This window comes from Dipodomys spectabilis, unplaced genomic scaffold (assembly GCF_019054845.1).
Source record: "Dipodomys spectabilis isolate Male_0828 unplaced genomic scaffold, ASM1905484v1 ptg000036l, whole genome shotgun sequence".
NCBI classification, from domain to species: domain Eukaryota; kingdom Metazoa; phylum Chordata; class Mammalia; order Rodentia; family Heteromyidae; genus Dipodomys; species Dipodomys spectabilis.
In genome coordinates, this window is record NW_024870713.1 from 803,793 (window position 1) to 826,411 (window position 22,619).

The 22,619-nt window shown below is 39.9% G+C and overlaps 1 protein-coding gene across 2 annotated transcripts in view; it reads left to right on the forward strand.

The window, feature by feature from the left end:
- Window positions 1-9,950: 9,950 nt before the first annotated feature.
- The window catches only part of Adcy10 (adenylate cyclase 10), a 75,500-nt gene continuing 62,831 nt past the window's right edge, over window positions 9,951-22,619 (forward strand). For both annotated transcript variants that reach the window (XM_042677371.1, XM_042677370.1), the window contains exons 1-6: window positions 9,951-10,098; window positions 10,720-10,824; window positions 12,297-12,335; window positions 12,514-12,657; window positions 15,041-15,246; window positions 17,044-17,140. In XM_042677371.1, the coding sequence (XP_042533305.1) occupies window positions 9,951-10,098; window positions 10,720-10,824; window positions 12,297-12,335; window positions 12,514-12,657; window positions 15,041-15,246; window positions 17,044-17,140 (739 nt within the window). The remainder of the gene's footprint in view (window positions 10,099-10,719; window positions 10,825-12,296; window positions 12,336-12,513; window positions 12,658-15,040; window positions 15,247-17,043; window positions 17,141-22,619) is intronic.

The window sequence follows — 22,619 nt, forward strand, 5'->3', positions numbered from 1 at the left end:
ACCAGCAGCTACTAGATTGCTTCCTAAGGTATTTGTTTAATAAAATGTGTTATACTTCTAGGACTAGTTTTCATAACCAACACCAGAAAATTCACTCAAAAACATAATTAACCTTTTTTTTAACCCTTGAAACTGCTTTACAACATTTCAGCAAAATAAATGTGATTAATAATGGACTAGATTTGAGAATATTTACATCTGTTTTCAGTTAGACTTTTAAATTCAAGTTTTAAATATATCCCCATATTTGTTAATAGTTGTGCTAAATGTAAGAACAGCAAGGAAATTTAAATGTGATTTAAGATATTAGAAAATAATACCATACAATAAAAGAAAGTAGACAAAAAACATGAAAATATTGCCAGTGTTACATTGTATTAAGAAAACTCAGACTCAAACTGAGGATCATATTGAGTTTCAAGTTGAATAGAAGTATGCATTTGAACCAGGCACTACCTACATACCTGGCTACTCAGGAGGCTGGTCCTGGTAGAAAGGTCCACCAAGACTGTATCTCCATTAATCAGCATAAAAGCTGAGCTGGAGGTATAGCTCTAGTGGTAGAGTACCACCCTAGGGAAAAAGCTTAGGAGAGTACAAGATTCAAGTTCAGGTACCAGCACACACACACACACACACACACACACACACACACACACAAATATGCACTTGAGGTCAGGAGTGGTGGTGCACATCTGTAATAGTAATGTTCAGGAGACATGAATCAAGCTATGTAGTGAGTCCTTACGTGGAAAAAACATGGATTGAGGATGTAGATCAATGGCAGAGTGCCTGCTTAGCAAATGCAAGGCCTTGAGCTCAATCCTCTGAGAAAACAAAAATTTACCACACACACACTAATGCACCCATGACTCATGTGTATAATTCTAACTATTCAGGAAGCTAGAATTGAGGTTTGAAATGAGCCCTGGTAGAAAAGTCCGTAAGACTTCATCTCCAATTAACCAACAAAAAGCCAGCTCAAGCCGGGCACCTGTGACTCACACCTGTAATCCTAGCTACTCAGGAGCCTTGAGATCTGAGGTTCATTGTTCAAAGCCATACTAGGTAGAAAAGTCCCCATGAGTCTCTTATCTCCAATAAACTATTCAAAAAAGCCAGAAGTGGCACTGTGTCTCAAGTGGTAATATGCTAGCCTTGAGCACAAAGAGGCTCAGGGACAGCACCTAGGTCCTGAGTACAAACCCCAGGATGGGCAAAAAAAAAAAAAAATCCAGTTCTGGTCATTTTTATAGTCCTAGCAGAGCCATAATCACAACAGTAGAGTTCCCCTTACCAGATCTTCCAAGGTCCCCAGTGGATCCTGAAATCACACATAATACAAGCCCTAGCCCTATCCATACTATGTTCCCAAAACATCCACACCTCTGACAACGCCTACTTTATAAACTAATGCATCCTGAGGGCTTCACTACAGCAATAGTAGAACAGATGAGAATGATAGCAACAAACATACTGTAATAAAAGTTACCTACATTTGGTCTATCTCATCTGCTGTAGAGTAAGCAGCCTGTATAAGTGGATACACCAGACCAATGGATAACATGTTCTAAATAGGGTAGAAAAGGTTGACATGAGCATTCATCATACTATTCAGAAACACAATTTAAAAGCTATGACATGTTTATTTCTGTAATTGTCCATTAACACTTTCAGATTATGGTAGGCAACAGGAACCTCTTAACCACAGACAATAGTCTACTATATTAACTAAAATTAGGTGCTTGATGGCACTTGTCTTTATGATAATCACCTATCAACAATGGCCAAATTTCAGTCACCTTTCTTATGGTCAACAAAATAGTTGTGTAAACTGCTTTGAGGGTCATATTAATCTCCCCTAACACTGCATGTCCAGCAAGAGAACCTAACCTGAGCCAGTCCTAGAAGAGCAGCAGGCCTCACAGAATGGTGGGGGGAGGGGAAGGTGTGCCAACCAATCAGAAGCATAGTCAGTGCCCATGAAACAATACACTGGTGAGGGTGTGGCCTGGAAAACGGCTTTTAGACAAAACTGTCATTTTTATGGGTCTGCTATGGACAGGCACAGCATTTCTGTTGGATTCAGAATAATATCCAAGTTTCTTATTTTCTGCATTCCTGAGAGATCCAGCCCCTAATCTAGGCTCTCACTTTTCCTCAGCCTTGGAGAAAAGAGGTATGTTGAAGTAGCAGCATCAGTAGAAGGAATGGACACAGAGCTAAAAATGAGAGTCACCATCTAGTATGACAGATAGTGGACTTCAGAGGAAAGCCTTGAACTAGATGTTAAGGTTCAAACTTAAATGGCTTTTGTTTTTTGTCAGTTGTGAGGCTTAAATTCAGGACTTGGGCGCTGCCCTTGAGCTCTCTAGCTCAAGGCTAGTGCTCTATCACTTTAAGCCACAGCTCCACTTATGTTTTTTAATTGGTTAATTGAAGATAAGAATCTCACGGGGACTTTTCTGCCCTCGCTGGCTTCAAATCCTGATCCTCAGATCTCAGCCTCCTGCAATGCTAGGATTACAAGCCTGAGCCACCAGCACCTGACACTTACATGTATTTCTATGCCTGTCATTTTTATCCTTTCCTACTTATTAGAGATAGTTTCTATCTTTAATCTCTCCCTTATGTATAGTCAGAAGAAAAACTCCTAGGTTTTCCCTTCTTCCCTCCCTCTTCTCCTCCCTCCCTTCCTCCCTTTTTTCCTTCTTACCTGTCTTTCTTCTTCCTTTCTTTCTTTCTGAGATAGATTATCACCACATAGCCATGCTTACAAGCCTCCTTCCTGCCTCAGCCTACTGCATTCTGGGATTACAGACATGCACCACCATTTCCCACACTTAAGATATTCCTGCCTTTAAAGCCCACAAACAAATCATTTTGTTCTAGTTTCACTCCTGTATTTGTAACCTTAATTTCAAAATGCATCTACTTTCCTTGCTTAATCACAACAGAAGAAATCTTTCCAGGTTTTCAAATTACTTTATTTAAAACAACAAAATCTTTTCAATCATTTACTTTCCCACTAACTAGGAGAATCACCTGTAACTCTGCAAACAGATGGTTGTGCAATATTTCCTGGGAAAGCTCAGATGAAATGATCACTTTTATGTTGTTCAGTCATTGATCCTAGTTGATCCTTCAGCAGAAACAAATTAATTGGATCACTTTCTTATGTAGTGCTAAAGCTTAAGCAAAATGATCTATAATGTGCATCATGTAAGGGGAGAGTATGATATTGCCAAGACTGGAGGGTTTATAATATATTTACAATAAATCATTTGAAATACAAGTTTAACTAGGCAGTCTATATGTTTAGTTACTAAATCTAGCAATCTTACAAGTGCTGATCAATGGGACCAAAGTCGAGATAGCCAGCAAGCTGGCAGGCAGGGAAGAAGACTAGAACTATACTCTGTTCACTCTGTGGAGTCTAATCTCTGATCTATGGTATTCATTATATTTCCTGAAGTCTTTGCAGAGTATCCATTCCTAGAAAAGCATTGTGGGCTGCTTGGTTTTTTGTTTTTTGTTTTTGTTTTTTACAAACTCAATCTTGACACTGTAACGTGAGTTTTCTGGGGTTTTTTCCTTTCCTAGGCAGTAGTGAGATTTGAGCCCAAGTCTCAGAGCTACTATCCCCTAGCCCTTTATATTATTTTTAAAAACAGGTTCTCACTATGTAGCCCATGCTGGCTTCGAACTTACGATCCTTCTGCCTTAGCCTCACATGGGCTGACTATAGATATGTACCACGATACCTAGCTTTTTATTTTCTCTTTTCATTCCTCCTATGAACTTTATTGTGGCTTAGCTAAACCTAATCCCCTTACATCAAGGACAATGTAAGGAAGGTTTGTTGGCTGCAAGAGTGCATAGTATACTTTGCCAAGGAACCTGTGTCATCTTCTACCCTACTACTTCCACAATTCAGTCCAAAAATGTGAAGGTAGCTACAATTTTAATGTAAATATCATCATCTCTGGGCCCAACATTTCCAATCTCTTATCCATCATCTTTCACAGTCCATGAACTTCAAATAAAGTAGGCAGACTGAACCAAATCTTCTGGGTCAGATTTGAACACTGAACTCTCACACCATGCCCTCATACCTGTTTTGGAAAGCTGTTTGGCAAAACGTATTACAATACTGGCATGGGATGTTAGTCAATAATACAGTATATACCTAGCATGCAAAATTCCAGATTAGCTCTCCAGCTTCAAAAAGAAGCAGATGATATACTGGTTTGTTTCATTCCTGTTGAGACAGGGTCTCACTACATAATAGCCCAAGCTAGCTTCAACTTGTGGTTCTGCTACATCAGCCTCCTAAATGCTGGGATTACATCATTCTATTTGTTTTGGTTTTGAAACAGGGTCTTAATAGGAAATGCAAGGTGGCCTTTAACTTTCTATCTTCCTGTTTCAGCATCCTGAGTTGTCAATATTGTGTGTTTACACATAACAGACATGCACACATATACACACCTGGTTGAAGAAAAAGATGTATTAAAATTCAATATAAGCTAGGCATCATGACATGTGACTGATTCTAGCAATCAGGGGACTGAGGCAAAATGATCATGAGTCTGAGGCGAGCCTGGGACTACACATACATATATACATATATGTATAACCCAGAAATTTCAGTTATAGGAATACATCCAGAAGAAACACATGTTTACCAAATGATGCACACAAGAATGTTCTAGGAAGAATTATTCCTAATAGCTGAAAACTGGAAAACCCACTGATCAGTGGTAAAAGGGTAAATTCCATATAGTATAATCATGTGGTAGAATACAGCACTGAAAACAAATATTCATATATGCACAATAACATAGATGTCTATCACAAACACTTGAGGAAAGAAACCAAAGACAGAAATACTTTCTACTTATATAAATCAAAAACTGGTAAAGATGATACATGGTTTAAGAAGTCAGGAGAGAGGTTACCTTGAGGAAATAGGGAAGGTAACATAGATGGCATGAGAAAGCGTGGAATGGCAGTGCTTACCTGTAGTTCTCCAGCATGCCCACAGAGGCTTTCCACTTAATTGACATCAGAACATGAGGCTCCAGAATCAAGGCCAGCCTTGGTTACATAGCAATACTCTGACTCTAAAAGAGGAGGCATGAGAAGGACTTCTAGAGTTCTGGTAATGGTCTCTTCCCTCTCTGAGTGACATTGTTCACTTGATAAATACCTAAGTTGTACCCGTATGATTTGTTAATTTTCTGTATGTTATCCTTCAATAGAAATTATTAAAATAGCATTAATTTCTTAAATTTTTATTAATTTATTATTCTTAAAATAATATTAATTTTCAGTAAATCCCATTTTGAGAACATATGTTTATGCATTTGCTTTTTTTTTTTTTTTTGTCGGTGGTAGGGCTTGAACTCTGGGCCTTGGTGCTGTCCCTCAGCTCTTCAGCTCAAGGCTAGCACTCTACCACTTGAGCCACAGTGCCACTTCTGGTTTTCTGGGGATGAATTGGAGATAAGAATCTCAAGGACTTTCCTGCCAGAGCCAGCCTTCAACCATGATCCTCAGATCTCAGCTTTTGATTAGCTAGAATTACAGGCATGAGCCACCAACACCTGGCTGCATTTGATTTTTTTAAAAACCGTAAATGTAGTACTTTTCATTTATTCTTCTGAAATTTCTTGTCATTCAGTTGATTAAGATGTGTGTGTAGCTGAGTGCTGGTGGCTCACACCTCTAATCCTAGTTACTCAGGAGACTGAGATCTAAGGATTATGATTCAAAGCCAGCCTGGGCAGAAAAGTCCCCATGAGACGCTTATCTCTAATTAAAATGGAAGTGGCACTGTGGATCAAGAAGTAGAGTGCTAGCTTGGAGCAAAAAAGCTCAGGGAGAGCACCAGGCCCTGAGTTCAAACCCCATAGCTGACAAAAAAAAAAAAGTGTGTGTGTGTGTGTGTGTGTGTGTGTGTGTGTGTGTGTAGGTGTATGTATGTGTAGGTGTGTGTGTGTAGGTGTGTGTGTGTGTGTGTATTACTATATTTACCACATTTTCTTTCATTGCGGGTACTTATGTTGATTTCATAGCTTGGCTGTTTTGAGTACTGCTGAAGAAATATAGGAGTGCAGATGTCTCTCCCACATCCTGATTTCATTTCCTACATTTCCTTTGGATATAGGCCCAGAAGTAAGATGGTAGCTCTATTTTCAATTTCTTGAGGAAGTTCCACACTGCTTTCCATAATGTCTGTATCTTGGTCAAAAATCTCCCAGCCTGAATTGACATGGGACCACTCATTTAATATAATTTACTGTTAATCATCTAATATTAGTTTCCTCATTTCTATCACTTGCCATTTTATTCAAAAGGATATCAAAATTTCAGGCAGTAGGCCTTGTTAAGTCAAGATATACTTTGTAACATTTTGTGGATTTGAAATTTCAAAAGTCTTCCAAAAAATAAGCCTTATCAAGAGAAAGAGGAAAACATGAAGTAATAGGAGGAAGAAAAGGAAAAGGAGAGGAGGAGGAGGAAGAAAATGAGGAAGAGGAAGAATAAAGGTTAGCTTGTTCTTGGTCAGAATCCAGCTTACTTGTTTAAATCACTTCTTGTTAAAGTAAAAGCTCACATATTATCATATGGTAACCATTAAGGCTGCCACCAATATTCCAACTCTCTTCTGTTTTACACACAGTAGGATTGTACTTCCTCATATACTTGAACCCTTCTTCAAATTATACATCTTTGTAATAACAGCTTTAGTCACTGTCATGGGGAAAAGTGAATATGTAACTTCTGCCAGACAAATGAGTCCATTCCATTGCATCCTTTTTCCCTGTAGCCTTGGCCATCAGAATGCCCCTGTCTGTATTGTCAGAGTGAAATGCAGCAACAGAAGACAGCCTCAGCCAACCTACAATGGCAGGCAAGATGATCAAGAAGTAAGCTTTTGTTATGGCAAGCCACTGAAATTTTAGTTTTGTCAATGAAGCACAATCTAGATAATCTTGACTGATAATGTTATATTCACCAGGCTGTATTTTCTGGAATCACAATGTTAACTATCTTTTGCAATTTGGAAGAGCAGATGATTCAGAAAATATACCACATGGCATATACCCTGAGGGCCCACCAGTCACCCCATATGCACAGGGAATGCAAACCTTTTTGCTTACCAAGCCCCAAGGAAGTTATAAATGATTCCATCCTGCTGAATTGTGAAAGGCATAGATGAGACCCAGATTTAGCCAGGAAATGTTGAACTTTGCATCCTTTATGGATGTTGTTTGTCCATGTGACTGCAGTGGTGGAAATTACCCTCTTCACATCATCTGAGAGAAACAGCCTGTCTCACTGTCTGTTGTTATATGCACTAACAAATACGACACTGCTTAAACTACATTTAGCAAATTAGAAGAAATTTAGAAGACAAGCTGTGGTTTTCTAGCCCATCCTTTGCTCTTATTACTTGAGACTAGTGATCATTATTTAAGATAATATTTGTCAGTTACTATGTTTGTGAATGTAAGTTGTCTAAGAGTAGCTACTTGAATTGTTTGTTTTCATTTTGCCAGTCCTGGGGCTTGAATTCAGGGGCTTGGCACTGTCCCTGAGCTTCTTTTGCTCAAAGCTAGCACTCTACCACTTGAGTCACAGTGCCACCTCTGGCTTTTTTCTGTTTTGTGGTACTGAGGAATCAAACCTAGGGCTTCATTCATGCTAGGCAAGCACTCTACCACTAAACCATATTCCTAGCCGGGCTACTTGGATTTATTTAAAATCATTGGGTGTTAAGTCAAGCCCTGGTGGCTCACACTGAGATTGGATGGGTAAGATTGGAAGGATCAAAGTTTGAGACCAGACTGGACAGAAAAGTTCCTGAATTCCTTCTTAACCAATAGTTGGGTGTAGTAGTTCATGTCTATCATTTTGGAGATGATAAGAAATCTAAAATAAGCAGATCTCAGCCCAGGAATGTGCCCAGGCGAACAAGTCCCTATATGTAAAAGTAACCAACACAAAAGGGGCTAGAGGAGCATCTCAGTGTAAGAGTGCATACCTAGCAAGCAAAAGGTCCTGAGTTCAAACCCCAGTGTTGCCAGAAAATAAATACATAAACAAATATAATGTCTGGATGCTTTATTCAATTTTTACCCACATTTTTATACTTTTTAATTCTCCATGGTGGAGAAGACAGAACAGTTGGTGAGGATATTCTAAGTTTTGTCCTTTTCCCTCTTGCATTAATTTCTGTAATCTCAATAATGTTGAAATTATCCTCTAGACTTAATTTGTTTTCTTTTTTTTTTTATTCCCCAGGCCTTAGCACATATACCTACTACATGCGAAACCCCCAGATTTCCTTATGAAGGTTATCTAGTTTCTACCATGTAGTACTTGTTTTTACAGGTTTCTATACATTTCTATAAATTTTCAAGTTTGTCATGTTTCCCTACCTTTATTTTACTGCCCAGTGGTCTTTTTTTATCTCTTTTGCCACAAGTCTCAGGGAAAGATCATTAGCAGCTCAGGCTCCTTTCTGTTGGTTCACATGAAGTACGCTTCTTTGGGTGGAGCAGGCTGGTCTTCACGTACACTCAAGTTCAAGTTCCTTTCTCTTTGACTTTATTTTCAGATCATTTTCCTTCACCAGTATTAGGAAGCTATCTTGGCCCTTAAGAGTACTTAGTATGCTCAATTAGCACAATAATTTTCTTGGCAAGAATCTTTCTTTAAACTTACTCATAGCAATGACAACAGGATAACATAATAGACTTTCCCAGTTTGGCCTTGGTAACATTTGTGAGGTATTTGAATAGTACCCATTCCTTTCATGGCTACTATGCTCTTCTTATAGAGTCCTGCATGTGTGACCAAATGAACAATTCCATGTTTTCTAACAGGCCTAGAGTACATATAAAAAGTACTCCTCTTCTTTCCTGTTCTGGAAAATTACTTGAAAAAAACCAGTTCCAGTCAAGATTCACTAATTTTTTTAAATACTTTCCTTTAATCTAAGGAATATGTGGCTACCTTACTTTTTTCCTTTTAATTTTCATGTGTCCTAATATGACCTATGTCTGCTTGAAATGAGCACTTTTTCCCTGCTGATCAGAACCAAAAATAACAGAGATATGGATGTGTGTGTGTAATTGTTTTTTTGTACTACCTATTGCAGAAACTTGGCTTGCTCTGAAGAAGCTAGCAATGTTACCACATTTAGACATGAACATTTAATTATCCCCAGTGACTAAAAGAGTACCTTAGGTAACCCTACTTTTCTCAGAACTAACTGGGCAGCAAACTGAAATTTCAACATTTCCTTCCACTTACAGCTTTAATGCCTACTTTTCCTACTTTATACACACCCATGGCCACACCTCTTCTCACTATTCAATTATCTCACTCTATAGTTAACATTAAACCTTAAAATACTTAACCTCTTTCATATAGTCTAATATCCACCAATAAATACATGTAAGTATGCGCACATAACTCACATCTACATTTTAATTTTTAAGAAAAGAGATAAAACATTAAAAGAGGGTGAGAAGAACAAGGAAATGGGAAGCTAGAAGGGAAAGGAGTCTGGCCTGCGTGGACAGAGCTGCTGGCCTTTCCACAGCAGGTCTCCCAGTGAGATGAGGGCTTACCTGGAACTTTATGGAAATGGACTAGCCCATTACATGTCTTTGGTAATGGTGCTCATGTTGAAATGGCTGCCCAGGGCTAGAAGGTCACTCTGTTAAGGTTATTTCCCCTCTGTACAGAAAAGTGATCTTTGAAGTGTTACTCACTTTCTCTCACATTATCACTATTCAGCCAACTTAAACAACCTACGGTTAAAACAAAGTCAATGGCGCAAAAAAGAAAGAGGAAAGTGAGCAAATATATTTTTGTTTCTAGAAGACTTATTTGGAAACTGCTTCCAGTCATTTAAGTCATTTGCCTTGAATATGAGCAGTCAACAAGAAGAATTAGAGGACCGGGCAATCGTCAGAATAGCAGCTCACTTACCGGACCTCATAGTCTATGGTGATTTCACTCCAGAGCGACCCTCGGTGAAATATTTTGACGGAGTCCTAATGTTTGTTGATATTTCAGGCAAGTGCAAAAGGGTTGTTTGTTTAACATGAGCAGGCAGCATACTGGTACAAGAATTCACATGCAGAACCTTATTGCAAAGTTGGGATGCCCTTTTCAAGCTCTACTGAGAATGCAGGTTCTCTCCTGCCTCTCCCCCATCTTCCAGTTATGGGCTGTTCTCTAAAGATGCCCAAGTCTCACACCAGGGACTTCATGCTTCTGTGTCCTTGTAGTGTAGTTCATGGCTTCATCTCCCAAGTCCCACACCTGTCCCCAACAAAACTGACCTTAGGAATTGATCTCCCTAGAAAATTACATCTCAACAGTAAACTTCTACCTTTTTAAGGAAATCTTGAAAAGTGTGTATTTTTATTATCCTGGAATGAAGCTTTCTATTCCAAATGGAATTTCAGTTATCACTATATAAATTGAGAATCTGGCAGGAGTTTCTTTCCCTGTCCCCTAAAATAATAAACACAGATGGAGGAGATTGTCTGTTTAACACATGATCAGCCACAGAGAACATGAAGAAACTCTGGTGCTTCTTAAAATATCACTGCTCTCCAAGATAACTTTCTCTGGCTCCAGAGAAGGTGACTCCTCCAAAGCAGTCAAAAGCCAGCTGCCCGTTTATTACAGGTTTTACTGCAATGACTGAGAAGTTCAGCACAGCCATGTACATGGACCGTGGGGCTGAGCAGTTAGTGGAGATCCTCAACTACTACATAAGTGCGATAGTGGAGAGTAAGTATTTTCCGTTGTTTATACCCAATGAAAACTGCTTAGCATTTTTCATAGTCCCAGGAAATGGGTATACAACCACTAAGGTGATGTTAGGGAAATGAACCCTAAGATATGTATTCAAATGTTTTTTTTTCATGCGATTGTTTCTAACGCATAAGATTATTTCTTTGTTGCTTTGTATGTCCCTCCCCCACAGTATAACCTCTGCTTTCACTGTATTTGATGTCGGTATAATTTGTGGAGGGGAAGGGGAAAAACAAGTCGTTTAAATAAGAATACAGTTGGACCCGTTGCAACAATGAGAAGTACAAGTTGTTATGTCGAAAACGAACTTTACAACTTTGGTGGGGGGGGGGGGGGGGGGGAGGCGGGGAGGATTGGGGGCGGGGCTGGGGGAGGATGGGAAGGGATGGGAAGGGGAAACAAAGGAGGAGGCTACAATGCTTGATAAGAAATGTACTCATTATCTTGCCTATGTAATTGTAACCCCTCTTACAGTATTTTCACAATAAAAAATAAATAAAAATTTAAAAAAAGAAAAAAATAAAATATATCATAATACATGTAGAAGAGGTATCATTCTCCATATAAGCCAAATATAGTCATTAAGAGATGGATGTATGAATAGCTAAGAATGATTTGTAATTAACGTGTCAGTCATTTGTCTCTAATGATGGATTCTGAAGCCCTTACAGCTGAGTGAAAAGACTGGTCCCCTTTTAAGCTCTGTCTGACATTTGTTTACACTTTTACTGTGAACTATTCATAAAGAAAAGGATTTATTCTACTAACGTAAACTCTAGGCTTGATGCTTTGTTAGGATCTATATTCCCTACTAATTTCTTACCATCACTCATGAGACCAAGTTTAATGTTCCTTAAAGCAGAAACAATATCTAATTCCTCTTTGCACCCCACTCAGCACCATAGGTACTCAACAAGTTTGTGATGACTTGTGGGCTTGGGTGCTGTTCAGTGATAGTTCATATGACTAGCATGCATGAGGACCTGTGTTCATCCCTACTATCAAAGTCAAACAAAAATGTCCAGTTTTACTATAGAGTGTAAAATTTTTAAATGCAAGCCTGTACTAAACAAAGCCCCAATTGACAATTGTTTCAATTTTCCTATTTCCAGAATCCCACATCTTGTGGAATCCTGCCACTCATCCACCCATCCACTCAAGGCCCAGGATACAAAAAGCTTTCTAAAGTTATGGGAGCAGGGCAGCTATCCTCAAGCCTTCTGGGAAACCCCATCACCTGTCTCCTGACCTTTCCCATTCACATAAATGGTTGAGCACCCTCATTCTGTAGTTGAACGGATTTAAAGAGATAACATCTTTAGCATTAGTATATTTTGTGAATTGCTGCTCTCCTGACTCTTTTCTCTTCTGATAAAAAATGAATTCTTTTTACTAGCTTTAAGGAAATCAAGAGCTTGATTTAAATTGTTTTCCCTTTTTTTCCTCAGAAGTGTTGATTTTTGGAGGAGACATCCTAAAATTTGCAGGTATGGAGGCTGCATGGGGAAAGGCAGGAAAGAAGCACCAAGGAGCCTGTGCTCTGCCAGAGGAGGCATCTCAGGGGCTGTGTTGAATACTGTGGTAGAGTTATCTCTCCAGTGCTCATACAAAATGTACTGATCCCCAAAGTGGATCCAAAGTCCCCAGTATGTCTCTTTCTTAAAGGTGATGCACTCCTAGCCCTGTGGAAAGTGGAGCGAAAGCAACTGAAAAACATTATCACTGTGGTGATTAAATGCAGCCTGGAGATCCATGGGTTGTTTGAGGCCAAGGAGGTTGAAGAAGGGCTAGACATCCGAGTTAAGATAGGTAAGTGTTCGAGAAAGGGTAGATGCTAGCTAACATTTTTCCAAAGACAAATCAGGAGAACATGATGACTTGGTCCCACCATCATGCCTTGAACTTCAGAATTTGGCTGACCAGAATGAGAATTTTTAAAGAATTGAAATTTATCATCAGATCTACATAATGAGCAATTTTTTAATTAGTTCATACAATATTTGACACATAAATCCGTTGAACAGCATAATCTTTGTTTTTACTATTATTGCTGTTGTATTAAGTGGCGCTCTATTACTTGAGCCATGTCTCTAGTTTCTGTGATTGCTGTTATTATTACATCTTTCAGTTTGTCGACATTGGATATCATTAAGTACAACAGAGAGTGGTTTGTCATTACTTAGATTGCTTTATGACATCTCCCACTTTGTAAGAATGATGGGCAAGAAGAAATTTACAGATAAGCCTGAAACTCAGCTCTAGTTTTATACAAGACTTGTTAAGATTGTATATATAATACCTCAACAACCACCTGAATTTCCACATTGCATTGAGCATATTGCACACATCGTGTCATTTTTGTTTGTTCTATTTTTGGTTTTGTCTTTGTTTTTGCTTTAAGACAGGGTCTTGCTATATGTCACAGGGTGGCCTTAAACTTGCTATGTAGTCTAGGCTTGTCTTGAACTTTCAATCTTCCTGTCTCTGCTTCCCAAGTACTTTGATAAGAGGCATGCCTCCACCATGCCTGGTTACTTAGTCATTTTTTTTTTTTTTCTGTCAGTCGTGGGGCTTGAACTCTGGGCCTGGGGGCTGTCCCTCAGCTCTTCAGCTCAAGGCGAGCGCTCTACCACTTGAGCTACAGCGCCACTTCCGGTTTTCTGGTGGTTTATTGGAGATAGGAGTCTCATGGTCTCTCCTGCCCGGGCTGGCTTTGAACCGCGATCCTCAGATCTCAGCCTCCTGAGTAGCTAGGATTACAGGCGTGAGCCACCAGCGCCCGGCTCTAAGTCATTTTTATTTCACCGCAATCTTGAGGTAATGGTCATCGTTGCATAGGTGAGGAATGATTCCAAAAGGTGTTAATGAGAGATAACCACCAGAGGTATGGTTGGTGAGGTTGGCTGTAGCCTCTGCCTATTTAAATTCCATGAAATTTGAGAGTCTCAAGTATCAGAGCTTAGATTATCAGAGGTTATCTATGTCACTGCTCTCACTTTTCTTTCATCTTTGCCTCCTTTTTCTGTTTTTCAAAATTCCCAAATAAGTTACATATGCTGTTGAAAAAAAATCAGTCATTATAATAATGATGTAACATCCTTATTGAACATGATGATAACTCAAATCCTCAGGTGCCAAGGGGCTGGTAGAGAGTGAGTTCCAGCATCTTTCTCCTAGTAAATCTAACTAAGCAACCATGTTCTTCAGATGGAAATCAGCATATCAGAGAACAAAGACAGAAAACAAACTCTGATTTATTAGTTTTAATCACTTAGAAGAAATATATGGGTATATATTTGACATCCATGTCCTGTTTTACAGCATCTGTCTTCTATTGCTCAACTTTCATCTCTCAACTGGAAAAATGAAAGATGAAGAACCATTTTTGGTTGAGTTTGGACATGTGACTGTGACTGTTATTTGAGAGTCTTGATACTTCTTTTCCCTTAGACTTTGGCTGTTGACTGAAATTAGAAACAAAAGGTCCTTTTTAGTTGAAGCTTCAATATCTGATAAAATGGAAATCCTCTCCAAACAATTTTTTTTTCAAGTCCTGGGCTTGAACTCAGGGCCTGTGCTCTAGCCCTGAGCCTCTCTATGCTCAAGGCTAGCGATCTACCACTTGAGCCACAGCAGCACTTCTGGCTTTTTCTGTTTATGTGGTACTAAAGAATTGAACCAGGGCTTCATGCATGCTAGGCAAGCATTCTACCACTAAGCCACATTCCCAGCCCACAAATTCTTAAAGTTGTTCTTCATTGTTCTTAAGTATAAATGAATTGAAGACAAGCTAAAATTACTCTGGGATGGGCAATTATCTAGGGAAAGAAATCTCTCTGTGTATCTCTCTGTATATCTTTCTCTGTCTCTGTCTCTGTCTCTCTGTCTCTGTCTCTGTCTCTCTCTCACACACACACACACATACACACACACACACACACACACACACACACACACACACAGACACACAGAGCAAAAGCTAGTGGCTGAATTTTCTAGGCTTGAAAGAAGGGGCATTTTGGAAAGTTAGGGCCTGGAAGGAAGCATGCTCTGATTCCTGAATAAAATTTTAGAAATTAGATTTTGCTCTGAAGTAGCACAGTCATATCAAGACTGATTTTTCCAAGAGCCAATGATGATAGGAAATTATCCAGAATTTCTTATGCAAAACTTTGCTTCCCTTTTTTGCCAGGACTTGCTGCTGGCCACATTTCCATGTTGGTCTTTGGGGATGAAACACGCAACTACTTTTTGGTAATTGGCCAAGCTGTAGATGATGTCCGCCTTGCACAGGGCATGGCCCAGATGAACGATGTCATTCTGTCACCAAACTGCTGGCAACTCTGTGACCGGAGCATGATTGAAATTGAGAGAATTCCAGATCAGAGAGCTGTTAAGGTAGGTGTGTTGCAGAAAATCCTGCAGTCATATGGGTCATGGTAATTCTGTGGAGCTCTTGGATTGGTGATGAGGTAGGACCAGTCATAGTTTGGCCCAGGGGGCTTTTCCAGTACAACAACTCTGGGAGGAGCTGAGTCTGGGGAGCTCAAGGAAGAAATGATCAGGCTTCTCTGAGATAACTAAGAATGTACAATTTTGGTATCTGGGGGATAGTGGCCTTGCTTAAGGAAGGATCTGCTGGTTGTTCTCTAAGAGCAGAAGCGAGTATTTTTTAATAAGTTTTTTATTGTGAAAATACTGTACAGAGGGGTTATAGTTACATGAGCAAGGTAATGAGTACATTTCTTATCAAGCATTGTTGCCTCCTCCTTTGTTTTCCCCCTATCATTCCTTCCCTCCCGCTCATTTTCACTACCTATCACCCTCCTAACCCAGGGAGAGGTTATTGTGTCAAATGTCTCTCCATTTGATTTTGGCAGATTATTGGACTAACTTTCTTCCTTGTTTGGGGAAAGAATATCACAGATCAAGACCTCTGTAGATAAACTTAATGATAATAAAATAAGAAGTTAATTTTTAAAGGATGAGATTGGGTCCATTCTCAGGGTATTATTTTATAAAGTTCATGATCTTATTACTGGTGTGGTTCCTAGTATCTTCTTGTACATCAGTCTCCTCTGCCTTTTAACACTTATAAGAAAGAAATGGTATATACTTTAACCAGTTTTTATTTAAATTAAAATGTTAGGAATGAAAAAAACAGTAGAAAATAGTATATATATATATATATATATGTTGTATACCTGCTGATCGTTGAGCTTTTAAAGAATGAGAATAATTAGAAAACCTTTTAAATTCTGTCTCTGTCTGTCTGTCTGTCTCTCTCTCTCTCTCTCAAGAAGTAACAGGGCTTGAACTCAGGGCATTGAACTTGGGGCCTTGTGCTCAACTTTTTTGCTTACAGCTGGCACTCTACCATTTGAATTGTACTTCCAGTCCACCAATTTGCTGGTTAATTCAAAGTAAAGTCTCACAGACTCTTCTGTACCAGCTGACTGACTTTGAACTTTGATTTTACAAATCTCAGCTTTGTGCATAGCTTACAGGCATGATCCAGTTAATTATTGTTTTGTGATGGTTCTGAAGCTTGAACTCAGAGATGAGGCTTTATGCTCTTCTTTGACATTGTCTACTCATAACAGGCATTCTGCCATTTGAGACACAACTCCAGTTCCAGCTCTTTGAAAGCTAATTGAAGAGTGTGGGATTTGTCTGTCAGGACTGACTTCAAATCTAAATCCTCAGACCTCAGCCTCCTGAGTAGTAAAGATTAAATGTGTGAGCTACTGCTAGATGGTTCTTTCTTTCTGAGCTAAGGATTTAACCTGGAGTCCCTACACATACATATTAAGCACATGCTCTATATTGGCTATACCCTTAGCCCCCTGAATTTTCAACTCAAAAATTCAACCTTATGAATTGAACACTGGACATGATGTGGTAAATTACACCTGTAATCCCAGTAAGCAAAGGCTGAAGAAGAACAAGTCTGAGACCAGCCAGGACTGCAAAACAAGTCTGAGGCCAGCCTGAACTACATAGGAAAATTCTGTCTCCAAAAAAACAAACACAAAAAATTGAAGATCTTTAGAGTTTATGTATGCCAATCTCCATTTCCCATGTCTGAGGTATTTAGAAACACACTCTTGGACTTTCTGCTAAGAATTAACACTCAAAGGACCAGATGACCCTGTTCTCAGAATAACTGAAAATTTCTCATTTTATTTTGTTTAGGTTAACTTCTTAAAACCACCTCCAACCTTTAACTTTGATGAGTTCTTCACCACATGTATGAGCTTCATGGATTATTACCCAACTCATCAACACAAAAGTAAGTTCCCTCCATAAACAGTGGTCAATAGCTTCAACAGCTCCATCAAGTGACTGCTCTCCTAGACACAGCTCTAGTCCTTACCAGAACAAAAAGGGAACCTATTTCCCACTCTCCACATCAGTAATTCTAAGTACCCTCCTTTCCTTCACCCACATCCTCTGCCTTCCCTGGGTAGGCAGAGTGCTCTCCATCGTCTTCCAAACTGCTAAGTCTTCCCCATAGTGAAAGAAAAAAAAAAACTTTTGATGTTTTGTTTTGTTTTTTGTTTTGTCAATCGTGGGGCCTGAACTCTGGGCCTGGGCACTGTCCCTCAGCTCTTCAGCTCAAGGCTAGTACTCTACCACTTGAGCTACAGTGCCTCTTCCAGCCTTTTCTGCTTATGTGGTGCTGAGGAATTGAAAAACCTTTTGAGCACTCAGAATACACTACATCTGAATTTGAACTGCTTGGGGACTAGAGATGTGGCTTATGGGTCAAAGTGTAACACTCCGAGTTCAAGTCTTGGTCAACCTCCCCCCCATAAAAGTATTTTAAATTCTTCTTGTATTTCCTGGCTTACTTAATTCACCCAATAAACATCAATTTTATGTGTCTTTGAGTAGGTATACACCTACCTACTCTTTAATCTTTCATATTTAATTATAGTTCCCTCTGTGTTGCCCATGCTGCCTCAAACTCCTGGGTACAACTGATCCTTCTATGTCAACTTCCTGTGCTGAGCTAGTCTTTAGCTCTCAATCTAGTTCTTCCCTCTTGCTTCCTGTCTGAGACTGTTTATGTAGGCCTGGAGATATGACTCAAGTGGTAGAGTCCTTACCTAGCAAGTGCAGATCCCTGAGTTCAAATCTCAATTCTAGAAAGAGAAAATGAGAGACAGTAAAAGAGAAAGAGAGAGGGGTAAAAAGAGAGACATTATATTCTTCATTATCCTTGGGTTCAGAAGTAATCTTCTCTAATATTGCCACTACCATCCTCCACTTCTTTAGTTAATTCCTAGATATTTTATTTTTTGTGGGGCTATTAGCAAGGAGTTGTTTTCCCTGCTTTTCTCATTATTGGCATACAGAAAAGCCATTGCTGTTTAAGGGTTCATTTTATACCCTGCTACTTTGCCAAAGTTTTGGATCAGCTCAAGTAACTTGGGAGTGGAGTCTATGGGGTTCTTTAAAGACAACATCATGTCATCTTCTCCTATTTGGATCCCCTTTATGTTTGCATCTTATCTTATTGCTCTAGCTAGGCATTCTAATAGTAAATTGACAAGGAGTGGAGAGAGTGGACATCCTTGTCTCATTCCTGAATTTAGAGGAAAAGGTGGCTTTAGCTTTTTGCCATTAAGTAGAATGCTAGCTGTAAGTTAGTCATATACAGCCTTTATTATATTAAGGAATGTTCCATAGATTCCTAGTTTCTCCAGAGCTTGCATCATAAACAGATGTTGGATGTTTTCAAATGCTTTTCCTGCATCTATTGAGAGAATCATGTGGTTCTTATCCTTGCTCTTGTTGATGTGATGAATTACATTAATTGATTTGTGTATATTGAACCAGCTTTGCATCCCTGAAATTCATCCTGTTTTATCATAGTGTATGATTTTTTGATGAATTGTTGAAATGTAGAGGCCAGAATTTTGTTGAGAAGTTTTAAATCGATGTTCATCAAAGAAATGGATCTATAGTTTTCTTTCTTTGATGAGCCCCTGTCTGATTTTGGGATGAGGGTTATGTGGCTTCATAGAAAGAGTTTGGTAGTGAAATTTTCCTTTCAATTTCATTGAAGAGTTGGAGAAGTTTGGTTTGAGTTCTGCTTTGAAAGCCTTGTAGAATTCAGCTGTGAATCCATCTGTTCCTGGGCTTTTCTTGGTTAGGAGGTCTCTTACTGCTACTTGATATGGATCTGGTTAGTTGGTTTAAATCTTCTTGGTTTAGTTTGGGCATATTAATATTTGCTAGAAATTCTTCCATTTCTTCCAGATTCTCAAATTTGTTAGCATAAAGGTTTGCAAAGTATCCCTTTATAATGTTCTGAATCTTGGTTTCTGGGGTGATGTTTCTATTCTCATTTATGATGAGAATGTTTATTTGGGTGTGTTCTCTTCTTTTTCTGGTAAGATTTGCTAAGGGTCTGTCAATTTTGTTAAGTTTTTCTAAGAACCAAGTCTGTTTTGTTGATTCTTTCTATGGGTTTTTTGGACTCTAATTCATTTAATTCTTTTAATTTTAATTATTTGTTTAAATGTACTGGATTGGGGTTTGGCTTGTTGCTCTTTTTTAAGGCACTTCAGATGCATCATTACCTTGTTGATTTAAGATTTCTCCACTTTGTTGTTGTAGGAACTCAGAGCTATAAATATTCCTCTGAGTACTGCCATTGCTATGTCCAAGAGGAGCTGGTAATTTGTATGTTCATTTTTGTTACATATCATGAACATTTGAATTTCCTTTCTAATCCCTTCCATGACCCATTGGTGGTTCAATAGTGTGTTGTTCACTCTCCACGTATTACAGAATTTTCTTTGGTGGCTTTTGTTGATGAGCTCAAATTTTATTTCCTTGTGGTCTGAGAGGATGCAGGAAATAAATTCAATGTTTCTGAACCTGGGAAAATTTGCTTTGTGACCTAAAATGTGGTCTGTTTTGGAGACTGTTCAATGTGCTGCTGATAAGAACATGTATTCTGGACCCACTGATTGCGATGAACAGAGAAACCTCCAAACCGGGAGCCTAAACAAAGATCCCACTCCCACCCCTCACTCTGAGCAGAGGGGCTCCATCCTGCCAAACCCACTGGGCCCCATGGCAGGAACCCCAGAACTACATAGGTCACCCACAGAATGCCACAGCAGAAGACATGCAAGGTACTGATGCTGATCCGGAAAGCACAAACAGAGACAAACCCCAGTATTCAGAACCTGCATGGAGACCCCTCCCCCACCCCTCGGCCGGAGGCCAGAGGCCCATCCCACAGAGCCAACCTGAACAGGATCAATAGCAGGAGAGACAGAGGATAAACACAGAGCCACCACCACCCGGCCCAGCTCACAACCATCTCAACTGAACTCTGATTGCAGCAGCAACCAGCGACCTACATCACACAGAAACAACAACTAGCTCCAGGGTGAGTACCCTGAAGAGGACATTGTATCCCTCAAGGGCAACCAGAGCTGGTGGGAACCCTCAGACCATGACCCAGACCCCTACCCCAACACCTGGACTACAGGACCCACTAAAACTGGGAACTGTTCGAGAGCTTCACCAGCCCATGGAGCACATCCAGCCAGCCAGACTAGAAAAACAGAGCCCTTGGAAGGGAGCTTAAACGCCTAAGCCAGGAATAGCACCCCTGGGTCACAACAGACAACAGTGGAAGAAATTTGAACTGTGTACTCCAGACTGCATAACCCAGGTGGGATACACAGCAGCACAGGTGCAACTGGAGTGCCCCAGGTGGGAGGGACAAGACCAGGCCTGGGAATCCAGTGCCTGAGCAACACAACCAACTCCTCCCAATTGAAGTCAGAAGCTGAGCATAAACCTCAGCAGAAGGGGGAAAACACCCCCTGGGAATCACATCTGTGACAGCAAAAGACCTGGGTGACCAGGGCAAGAGAACCAGAAGCCGAAAACCCACCAGAACCCAACCCATATATCCCAGGCCGGGAATTGGACAACTCAGGCAGCCAGCACCTGATAATAGTCAGGAGCTCAGGCTGGTAAGGTGGCTCAGTGGTAGAGTGCTTGCCTTGTGTGCATGAGGCCCTGGATCTAATTCCTCAGCACCACATAAGCAGAAAGGGCCAGAAGTGGTGCTGTGGCTCAAATGGTAGGGTGCCAGCCTTGAGCCAAAGAGCTGAGGGACAGTGCCCAGGCCCAGAGTTCAGGCCCACAACTGGCAAAACAAACAAACAAACAAAAAAGTCAGGAGCCCATAGCAGACTTCAGCAACTGGAAGAGTACATCCGACACATTCAAGCTCACCAAGAGCACCTGTAGGAGTAAACAGAAGCAGTCTAGGCCACTCAGTCCTTCTAAAGGTGGGAACTGCCAGTGATCTATAGCAGAGAGCTGAGAGCCCTACGTGGATCAGACCAGCAGTTGGAGGTAGGCCCCCAACAGATCTGAGACCAGGTACAGACTCTCTCCGCCAACCCAGAAACAGCAATCAAGCAAAGATAGACACCTATGGACCAAAACAAAATTTCATATTAGTCTGCAATAATCCCTGAATCACAATGTGAAAAATCACAGAGGAAAATTACAAGGTTTATCAACACCCAGGATAACAAGCTACCCCCAAAAGCCAGTAGCCACCCAGGGGAGAGCTCCAGTGAGAGCAAAACAGGAATGGAAGACAAAAGCTACATCCAAGAGATGCTGGAGGCAATGACTCAAGAATTAAAGCAAGAAATAGACCAGAAATTTAAAGAACAAAGGACAAAATATCGAAAGAGATGCAGGGTCTCAAACAGGAGGTGCACACAGAAATAGAGGCAGTACACACCTCTCTAAGAGATGAGTTTAGTACAAAAATAGAGGCAGTATACACCTCACTAAGAGGTGAGACTAGTACTTTGAGAACCAACATTGAATCCATAAATGATTCCATTTCCTCCATGCAAACCACAATGGAAGCCACAGTTAGCAGAGTGAACAAAATGGAATGTAGAGTGTCAGATACAGAAGACATAATACACCAACTGGACCAAAAAATCACAGATATAGAAAAATCACTTAAATTATGCCAAAGGGAAATCCAAGAGCAAGGACAGTGCAAAGAAATTTAACCTTCGTATAACTGGAGTGGACGAAGGTAAGGAATATCAAAGCAAGGGAATGCAACACCTATTCAACAAGATTATCAGTGAAAATTTCCCCCATCTTAAAAAGATCATCTTACCTGCATAACAGAAGCATATACAACACCTAACAAGCAGGATCCCAGGAGAAACAATTCTAGACACATTATAGTAAAAATGATGGATCTGTATAATAAGAAAACAATCTTGCATGCAACAAAAATGAAGAAGGAGCTATACTACAATGGGAAAAAAATTAGAATCACTGCAGATTTCTCCACACAGATACTGAATGCAAGAAAGGCCTGGGAAAGCACCATCCGAGCCCTGAGAACCAATTACTGCCAACCCAGACTGATATACCCGGCAAAGCTAGCATTCACATTCAATGGAGAAATGAAAAATTTTAATAGTAAAGAAAAACTGAACTCATAAACAATAAGCCAGCATTACAAAGAATACTAAAAGGGGGAACACAACCTGAAGAAAGCAACCAGGAATGGGGACCTGCACCAGACAGGTATTAATAGAAATCTAACTTAGTACAGGAGGAAAGGAAAGAAGAAAAACTTAGGGAAACAGGGAATGACAGAGACCACAATGCATCTCTCCATACTATCCCTAAATATTAATGGTCTTAATTCACCAATCAAAAGAAAAAGAACTGCAGATTGGATCAGA